At 39.5% G+C, this 9,602-nt stretch overlaps 2 protein-coding genes and 1 gene segment (V, D, J or C); 1 reads left to right on the forward strand and 2 right to left on the reverse strand.

Annotated features, from left to right (window-relative positions):
* Positions 1-1,321: 1,321 nt before the first annotated feature.
* On the forward strand, positions 1,322-1,957 carry LOC103374454 (Ig kappa chain V-VI region XRPC 24-like). The segment is given in 2 exon segments: positions 1,322-1,478; positions 1,605-1,957. Coding segments are annotated over 2 exon segments (471 nt in total).
* Positions 1,958-3,248: 1,291 nt separating this feature from the next.
* Positions 3,249-5,964, reverse strand: LOC103374455 (gastrula zinc finger protein XlCGF57.1-like). The gene is made up of 2 exons (XM_008304546.1): positions 5,839-5,964; positions 3,249-5,524 (listed from the first exon to the last, which is right to left on the reverse strand). Exons 1-2 carry the CDS (start codon positions 5,962-5,964, stop codon positions 3,866-3,868), a joined length of 1,785 nt encoding a protein of 594 aa, XP_008302768.1. The 3' UTR covers positions 3,249-3,865.
* On the reverse strand, positions 5,431-8,700 carry LOC103374451 (uncharacterized). 2 transcript variants are annotated; one of them, XM_008304545.1, is made up of 4 exons: positions 8,440-8,700; positions 7,195-7,536; positions 6,807-6,893; positions 5,431-5,508 (listed from the first exon to the last, which is right to left on the reverse strand). In XM_008304545.1, the coding sequence occupies exons 1-3, from the start codon at positions 8,636-8,638 to the stop codon at positions 6,880-6,882; spliced, it is 555 nt and encodes a 184-aa protein (XP_008302767.1). In that variant the 5' UTR covers positions 8,639-8,700; the 3' UTR covers positions 5,431-5,508; positions 6,807-6,879. The 2 variants fall into 2 exon arrangements, with proteins under 2 accessions (XP_008302767.1, XP_008302766.1); XM_008304544.1 differs by lacking the exon at positions 5,431-5,508 and having other exon boundaries at positions 6,688-7,536.
* Positions 8,701-9,602: the final 902 nt, after the last annotated feature.

Genomic DNA, 9,602 nt, shown 5'->3' on the forward strand with positions numbered 1-9,602 from the left:
CACTGAACTTCAACTAATCTACTAACATTATTTCTTCCTCATGGTGCTGCAGTTGAAGAACATTGTTCATCTGCTGTGTGTCTGACTTTAATAACTCCAAAGACATGTTGCTTTACCTCTTTCTGTTTTTATCTCTCATTTTAGGTGAGTTTAAGATCAGGGATCAGAGTTTGCTTTGACCTCCTGAATTAATCAGATATACAGACTGTATTTCAGTACTTTACCTCATTGTTGCTCTGAGAGAATCAAAATTATGTTTTGATCATCTTTTAAATTTAACTGACAGAGTAACACAGTTGATTTCATTGTGAATGTCCACTGATTCACACTGTACAGGTGACATATTCCACTGTCTTCTACTCTCATCCTCATAGACAGTGTGATCTTCATGGCTTCATTTTCTCTACTTTTTCCAGGATTAAAAGCTGGAGACACAATCTCTGCTGACCAAGATGAAGTCAGTGGAACAGAAGGACAATCTGTCACACTCTCGTGTAAATATCAGACAGATGATGATGACGTTGCCCTTTACTGGTACAAACATCATTCTGACCTTCAGGCTCCTCAGTTTATACTCTGGAAAGAAGCAAAGGGCAGCACAGATCAATGTGTTCCTAATAATCGATATGAATCCCAAACATCAGACACATCAACTACATTGACCATCAGAGAGCTAACCCTGGCAGACACAGCTCTCTACTACTGTGCTGTCGAGACAGACACAGTGATACAAAGTGTGGCAGAGGCTGTACAAAAACCTGAACACAGACATGTGACTCCTCTTCAAAGAGGAGGGAAGTGGTATTCAAAGCTTGGCTTCATATCAGATGGATTGTGCTAATTCCTGTTTTTTCACAGTCACTGTGGTTACAGCTGCTGATGAAACACTGTGGGAGGATTCACAGGAGCAGCAGATCCACTTCAACCACAAACACACTGCAGGAAGCTTCAAACCCAACATGTAAGCTAAAACACAGACACTGACTGACTTTATCCTCTATATACACTGTGAACTATCAGCATTGTCATTAAAACCTATTCAGGAGCTTCTTTACATAAAGGTCAATGATTTTATTAAGTCTTTTTTTTTTTTGAAAAACAAAAATCAAGTTTATGGACCAGAAAAAACTTAATTAAACATAAACTTTACCGCATTTTGTTACTTTTAACTTTTTTATGTGATTTTTCTGCAGATTTCTCCTTCGGTGTGACTTTGTGATGATGATGATGATGATGATGATGACGATGATGATGATGATGATGATGATGATGATGACTGCAGCATCAGTGTCATTTCTAAAACCTCCATAAGCCTGAATGGAGACAGAGCACAGCAGGAGGAGGAGCTACACAACTGAATATGAAAGGCTTCATGTTGGAGCTGAAGAGCTGCTGTGTTCTCTCTATTGTTCATTCAGTACAAGTGAAAATAATGTTCCTGCTTCTCATCGGGATGGTGATCGTCTCCTTTCAAAGTGGTAAGTCATCAAAAGATGGAGCCAGATGTATAAGGAGGAGACACACAAGATAAACATTTGGTGGTTGCTTCAAATTCCGTTTTATACAACTAAATGTCATGGTGAAACCATGTTTGTTGTTTTCAGGATCCTCTGAGGATGTACTGACTCCATTTAAAGACGTATTGATGGCTTTGGAAGGAGACACTGTGACTCTCTCCTGCAACTACTCAGGCTCTGTCGACTACCTCTTCTGGTACCAACAGAAGTCCAGTTCATCTCCACAGTTTCTGATCCAAGAACATTCAGAGAAAATAGAAAGACTGTCTTTCAACCATGACAAACAGTCAAAGAAGTTTCATCTGCAGATCTCCTCTGCCGCAGTGACAGACTCTGCTGTGTACTACTGTGCTCTGGAGCCCACAGTGACAGGAAACAGCAAAACTCTGTACAAAAACCTTTGCAGCAAAGACAAGAGAAAACTCCACAACATCCACTAGAGGGAGACACATCCTGCTACACTTGTATGACTTGTTTTCATATTTTGATAGAGAATCTAAAATCATTTACTCTCAGAAAGGATTATGATGTAAAACATCACAATGAAACCACTCACAGCTTACACTAAAGCCTTACAACCGGTCGTACGGGCTCCTACGGCCTGTCTGCATCTAAATTACATGCATAGCTGAAACCACAATCTCTCCAGAACGAGATGAAGTCAGTGGAACAGAAGGACAATCTGTCACACTCTCATGTAAATATCAGACAGATGATGATGATGTTGCCCTTTACTGGTACAAACATCATTCTGACCTTCATGCTCCTCAGTTTATACTCAGGAAAGACGGCAAAGAGGGCACAGGTCAATATTTTCCTGATAATCGATATGGATCCCTAGGATCAGACACATCAACTACATTGACCATCAGAGAGCTAACCCTGGCAGACACAGCTCTCTACTACTGTGCTGTAGAGACAGACACAGTGATACAAAGTGTAGCAGAGGCTGTACAAAAACCTGAACACAGATATGTGACTCCTCTTCAAAGAGGAGAGAAGTGGTATTCAAAGCTTGGCTCCATATCAGATGGATTGTACCAATTCCTGTCACTGTGGTTACAGCTGGTGTGGTGATGGATCCTGAAAATGAAACCTATGCAACTTCCACGCTGTTTGCACTTTTTTTTATACCTTAAACATTAGTGAACTATTTATGTTTTGTTTCACCTTAGAAGCTATTCAAAAAGTAAAAACGGAGTCAGATGTAACTGAACTGTCAAGAACGGCCCAAAGGACACTTTGGCACAATATACACTGATTACAATTAAACATAACTATCATGACTGCACGACATTAAACTTTTCTGAAAGTTCATTTGTTTTGTTTTCTTTAGGTGGAGGCAAAAATGTAGGCAAACATTTGAAATTTTAACTTGCCGCATGTAAAGTGAAGAGGCTGTTCTTCATCCAGAATATGGAAAAAAAAAAAAAAAAAAGAAAAGCTTTAAATCTGTCATAATTTTCAATAGGGACAAAAGTGTGTAAATAGATAAATTATTAAGACAAAGTTAATCAAACACATGAGAAATAACAAGAAAATAACTGATTGTTGAATTGGTAATAGTCTTATTTGACTTATATTTAAAATCAGTTTTATTACTTACATTACTTTTGTAATGTGACTTAAGGTGATTTTTTTTCTAGAATCACAAATACATTTAATTGACAGTGAGATAATGAACCAATAAATATTGATAGAATGAAGTTGCTAAATTATGTAGATAATAGATGACAGACTTTAATTTTCTTTATTTAAGAACATTTCAATAACTTTGTATCAAAACAACATACTCTTGTTTATTGAAAATAAATACAGTTGCTGCCAAAACAACTAACCGGTGCACAACAAATATTCATGATGGTTGTGTTTTCAGTGACAGGAGAGTTGTCACTGAACTATAGAGGAGACATAAACTTCCAGATTCACCACAGTTCAGCCTTTATTAATTACTGCTACTCAGCAAACAATAACACAACTATGGCACAATAGGTAACTTTACATTCACATCAGCATCTATAACCAATCAGAAATGTGTGCACCTCCAGAGGTGGTGTTAGGGTTCTGTCCATGAGAGATCACAAGTCAAAAACCTTTAGAAGCACCTTTTCAATAAAGTCTTCAAGATAAATATTTGGACATTGAGCATCTACAATAAGTACATTGTCTTTTGGATGCAAACATTCATCAGGTTTGTTACCTGGTGCACTACAGAGATGGCCAGATAAATACAAGTCTGTCTTTGTTTTCTGCTCTGAGTGAGCCAAATAGTTCCACACCCAAATTTACAGGTGTGAGGAGTCCTTGGCAGTTGTGACTGGTTCTTGTGTGTTCCCAGATTATTGTTCTCAGGTGTCTCTGAGTGTTGGCTCCTCACCTGTATGGATTCTTATGTGGTCATTCAAGCTACTACTTTGACTGAAAGTGTTCCCACATATGTTACAAGAACACAGTTTTTCATCTGCATGGGTTGCTTTATGCCTTTTGAATGCTGCAGAGTGAGAAAATCTTTTTCCACAGGTGTTACAAAGGTATGGCTTCTCACCGGTGTGAGTTCTCATGTGGACAGTCAAACTATGATTTTGACGGAAATTTTTCCCGCATGTTTCACAAGAGTAAAGCTTTTCAACTTTGTGAGTTCTGATGTGACGCTTGAGTTGTGTTGGGACAGAAAATCTTTTTCCACAAGTGTTACAAAGGTATGGTCTTTCTCCTGTGTGACTGCTCATGTGGACTTTCAAGGTTTTGCTATAACTGAAACTTTTCCCACATGTTGGACAAGAGTACGGCTTCTCACCAGTGTGAATTGCTGTGTGACTTTTAAATGCTGGAAGGTCACTAAATCTTTTCCCACAAGTATTACATATGTATGGCTTGTCCCCTGTGTGGATTCTCATGTGGAGTAACAAATTATCCTTACGACTAAAACCATTTCCACATGTTTCGCAAGAATATGGCTTCTCCCCTTTGTGGATTGCTGCATGCCTTTTAAGTACCGATGTGTCAGAAAATCTTTTTCCACAAGTGTTGCAAACATATGGTTTCTCACCTGTGTGAATTGACATATGATTTCTAAGCCCTGAAATTCTACTATATCTTTTCCCACACGTGTTACAAAGGTAAGGTTTCTCACCTGTGTGCGTTCTCATGTGGACTTTCAAACTACCACTTTGACTGAAACTTTTCCCACATGTTGTACAAGTATATAGTTTCTCACCTGTGTGCGTTGCTGTATGCTTTTTAAATGCTGAAACATCACTAAATCTCTTTCCGCAGGTGTTACAAAGGTACGGCTTCTCGCCTGTGTGTGTTCTCATGTGGACTTTCAATTTACAACTCTGACTGAACACTTTTCCACATGTTTCACAAGCAAACGGCTTCTCACCTGTGTGAGTTCTGTGATGCTCCTTCATTTTTGACTTACCTTTAAAGGCTTTTCCACAGACATCACATGTTACAGACTTTCTACCTGTGTCAGTATCACAGTGACTCTCTGACATGGGAGAGTTGTAAGCATTGTTACTGTGAGTGCTGTTACTGTTATGTCTCTTTTTTGACTTCAGCTCTGCATTTCGAGTTAATCCTGGGTTTACTTGCTTGCTTCCTTCCTGATCTGGACTCTCAGCCACAGGTGAATGGTAAGACAGGAGCTGGTCACTGTTTGGTTCTGGTTCACTGTGGTCACTTTCCTCATAAGTAACAGTCACCATAAAGGTATCAGTCTCCTGCTTCACTACAGTCTGCTCTCGCTCATCATTGGTGCAGAGTTCCTCCTGCTCCTGTTTAATCTTTGGAGGCTCCAGGTCCTCCTGGTCTAGACTGGTGCAGAACTCCTCCTGTTCATCTTTAATCTGTGGAAGCTGCTCCTCTTCCTCTTTAATCACTGGAGGTTCTGGGTTGTCATGATCGAGACTGGAATTACTCTTCTGGTTACAGAGCTGCTGCTCAGTGAGAACCTCTTGCTCTGTAAAAACATGTTGCTGTGGGAGGTCTGGAGGAACAAAAAGACACAAGAGAAAAGGTCAAGTCTTGCATATCAACAGCTGAGCCCATACAAGTTTAAACTGTCAACAAAGTGTGAAAAAGAGACAAAGTATTGCAATAGCATGAGTGGCAACTGAGACACTCTTCTTAGTAAACCCCAGTGTACAAAACATTTAGCGAGCAGCTTCTCATTTCTCACCTACTGCCAAGGACAAGGGCAGACTGCAGCGTATCATCTGCAGAGAGGGTAATTGGCTGCAATCTGCCTTCCCTCCAGGACTTGCACACTTCAGGTTCCTGGAAGCGTGCAGGTAAGATTATGGCCGACCCCTCTCACCCTGGTCACAAAGTCTGGCAGGAGGCTTTGGTCCATCAGGATCAGAACCTCACGCCACAAGAACAGTTTCTCTCCATCTGCCACCGGCCTCATGAACAATGCCCAGGACCCCCACTGACCCCCCATCCCCCTGGCCTCCATAGACTATTTGAATAAATGTAAGTATCTCAATTGCTACTGTATTGCACTGTTTGCACTGTTGCAGAGTTTCACTGCTATTTCTTATATTTTATAATTTTATTTGCATCTTCTTTTTCTTTCATTTTTTCTATATTATTGTTGCACCAACTCACCAGAACAAATTCCTCGCATTGTGTAAACTATACCTGGCAAAAAACCACGTTTCTGATTTTGATTTAAATCAGTGCTGATGATCACTGTTTTCAGAAGAAGTGGCAAACAGCAGGTCAAATCAGCTGCCCTTCACTTACCATAAATCCATCACTTAAATTAATGACTGAACAAAATGAACCTTTGCTGTCTTCAGGTTTGTGTCTCTGATGCCCTCAACAATAATTATTTAAGAGGCAGAAAAAGCATCCCTTATGGCATTATTATATTACGTTACAGCAAAATCCGAGTAGACCAGAGTGTAGTAGTTCCAACTACGACAAAAGAGTGAAGCATCTTCTGTCATAAAATCGTCAGCAGATCTCATCAGATTCAGCATTCAAAATCTCCCAAAATAAATGTAAACAAAACCAGAATGTGATTATCAGCAAATCACTGAAAACCCGTATTTACACAAAACTAGTACAAAAATAGAAAATGTTAAAACCGTGAAACTTTTGTGCTTTTTAAAAAAAAAAAAGTGTTTCTTTTGTATTTAGTTCCAGCAACACATTTCATAAAACACAAATCTGTGAGATGTAAGCTGAGAAGACAAGGTTCCAGTAAATATGCTGTATGTAGCACAAGGCTAAATTCCAGTTTGTTTTTTGTTCTGACATAATTATCAACAGACTTACCTCATCTGGAGTCAGTTTCCCTGTGCTTGGTAAAAGTTGAGAGCCAATTTCGCACCACAAATTGTTCATCTCATCACCCGGTTATCCCTGTGGAATCATCAATCATATAAATGCCTGTATTTTTTAACTTCTGCCACAAGGAGCTCCTGTTCGTTCGCGCATCTCCGTCTGCATTGTTAGAAAGTTTCAGAGGTGCACAATGTGGAAATTTTTCTCTTGAAAAGGACTGCGCAAGGGGACGTCGTTGCTAAAATGACGTAATTTTTCCGCACAGAGCCTCATGGACCTCCGGGACGCATCAAGCATACACCAGGCTTTAGTCTGTTTAAAACCCAAATACAAGCAGACATCAGCTCTAGTAAGACTAAGAACTTTATAGTGTACATACCTGCTGTCTGTGAGGTTATTCTGGGTTTCCAGGTGACGTCCAGCAGTCTGCGCTGACGACTGAGCTCTTCCTCGTATCCGACGATCATTTTTTCAAAGACTCTGTATATTTCTGCAAATAATTCTTTACATTTGGACTTGCATTGAACTAGCATAAAGGTATATGTCTCCTGATTTGATACAAGCCGCTGTCCGTCCAGGCTGGTGCAGAGTTCCTCCCGCTCCTCTTTAATCTGTAAAGGCTGTGGGTCCTCCTGGTCCAGACTACAGTTTCTCTCCTGGTTACAGAGCTGCTGTTCAGTGAGAAACTCTTCCTCCTTACAGACATGTTGCTGTGGGAGGTCTGAAAGGATACAGGCACACAAGAAAAAGGTTGCTAATGTAATGATAGGGGAAAAAAATGAAAAAAAATCACACACTCCTACATCCATGTCCACTTGTTTCTGCTTAACCAGAAGTCAGTTAGGATGGCAGCATGTTAAGTGGAGAATTCCTGTCATCCCTGGGTCAGAGGTAGACACACTACATAACGAATAATCTAAAGTGTTCTACGTTATGTCGGTAACACCTGCATTTTCATCAAAATTATTGTATATTCCCTCATGAAATTCTTTCTAATTGACCTTGTAATAGACTGGCGACCTGTACAGGGTGTCCCCTGATATTGCCCTGAGTCAGCTTGGATAGGCTCCAGAGGACCACGTGGTGTACAGATAATGGGCAGATGAACTGCTGCGAATCACAATTTAAAATCGGATAATTGTTCAGTCCTAGTTTTAAACACCAGCAGGGTTCTGCAGTGAGAGTATGTTGCTCTCAAATCTCTCTGCATTTCACAATAAATAGCCTTATATCTGATGCTGCAGATTAAATAATTAAAGTCACTATTTGACTCATATTGGATAAAATGTAATAATCACAGAACTAACTTCCTGACTGCATGTTGTTTAATTAGAGGCATTAATCCGACAGGAAGCAGCCCTGAGCTTTGTTTGCAGCTGAAATCTTGTTTTTCTATTTTCACAGTAATTTTCGAGTTCAGTCAGTTTCTCCTGTGTTTTATGCAAACTGTGTGTGTAATGTTTGATATTTCTGAATTTCTTAAAAATTCATCTTGTTTCTTCCTGAACAATAACTGCGGCTGCACCGTCATTTCTGTCTGTGCAGCTAAAAATAAAGTAACCCAGAGCTCTGATTAGGATCCTACGTGAGTCTTATTCATCAGTTAGTTCAGAGTTTTACAAACCTGTCGTGTGTAACTCGGTCCGTGGTTTCCAGATGTTATCCAGCAGTCTGCCCTGACGATCGATCTCTTCCTCGACCTGGACGATGGTTTTTTCAAACTCCGTGAATATTTCTTCAGCAGCAGCAGTTAGTCGCTCGTTGATCAACTCTCTCAGATTCTGAACTGAACTCATCGTTACTTCAACTGATGAAATATTCATCTGAGACACGATAACGCGACACTCTACACATTGGTAAAGCTAACGCTGCTGGAAGCTTCTCTTTGTTTACTTCCGCCTGGTGTCACACTAGAAAGTCCCACTAGGAACACTGACTTAACGTTCCGTCTTGTTCATGTTTTTCCACCTTAGTTTTATCCCACGGTTTCTAGCAGGATCATTAATTCTGCAAAATGAGCTAGAAAAATATAAGAACAAATTCTGACACATGAAATGGTAAAAACAAACAAACAAACAAACAAACAAACGAACAAAAACATGCATGCATGCAACAAAAATAGGAAAGTAAAAATTCTTTACATTCCATTTAGATTTTGATAAAGCACCCCTATCTATAGTACGCTGAATAGTTTCACCAATTTGCTGCTCAGAGGAAAACTTTGAATGTATTCTTTTCTTTCTTTCTTTACAAAAATCCCCTGAACAGTTAGATTAGTCAGTTTAATTTGTAAATGAAATAGTTGGGTCTTAACCTTAATAGTTAAACTTGTCAGATAAGATCATAATTTACATCTTATTCAACTGGAAAGCACTTAGGCTCAGTGACTGTTGTTTTAAACCTGCGATGTAAAGCGTCTTTCAGTGTCTTGAGTGGACAAACTGGTTCGCATAGGAAGCTGATAAACAACATCTTATACCTGTTAACTCTGATTAAGGCTTAGTTGAGTCAGATAGCACAGTGAGCGCCTGGATATATCAAAATTGCTTCATCATACACTCCTCTCTGTAACATACACTGATTTTGTGACTTACTGGTGGCGATGTTTTACCTGTGTGAAGTTTCATGATGCCAAAAAGATAATATTAAACCTAAAGATGATTAAACTGCTGATGTCATTGTGGGATGTTGCCAGTATCATTTAAACCTGAACAATGTGCTGCACTTTACCACAACGTGATGATTCACCTCATAATTCAACAAATAATAATAATAATAATAATAATA

Source organism: Stegastes partitus, unplaced genomic scaffold (assembly GCF_000690725.1).
Source record: "Stegastes partitus isolate 25-593 unplaced genomic scaffold, Stegastes_partitus-1.0.2 Scaffold2249, whole genome shotgun sequence".
In the NCBI taxonomy this organism is placed as follows: Eukaryota; Metazoa; Chordata; class Actinopteri; family Pomacentridae; genus Stegastes; species Stegastes partitus.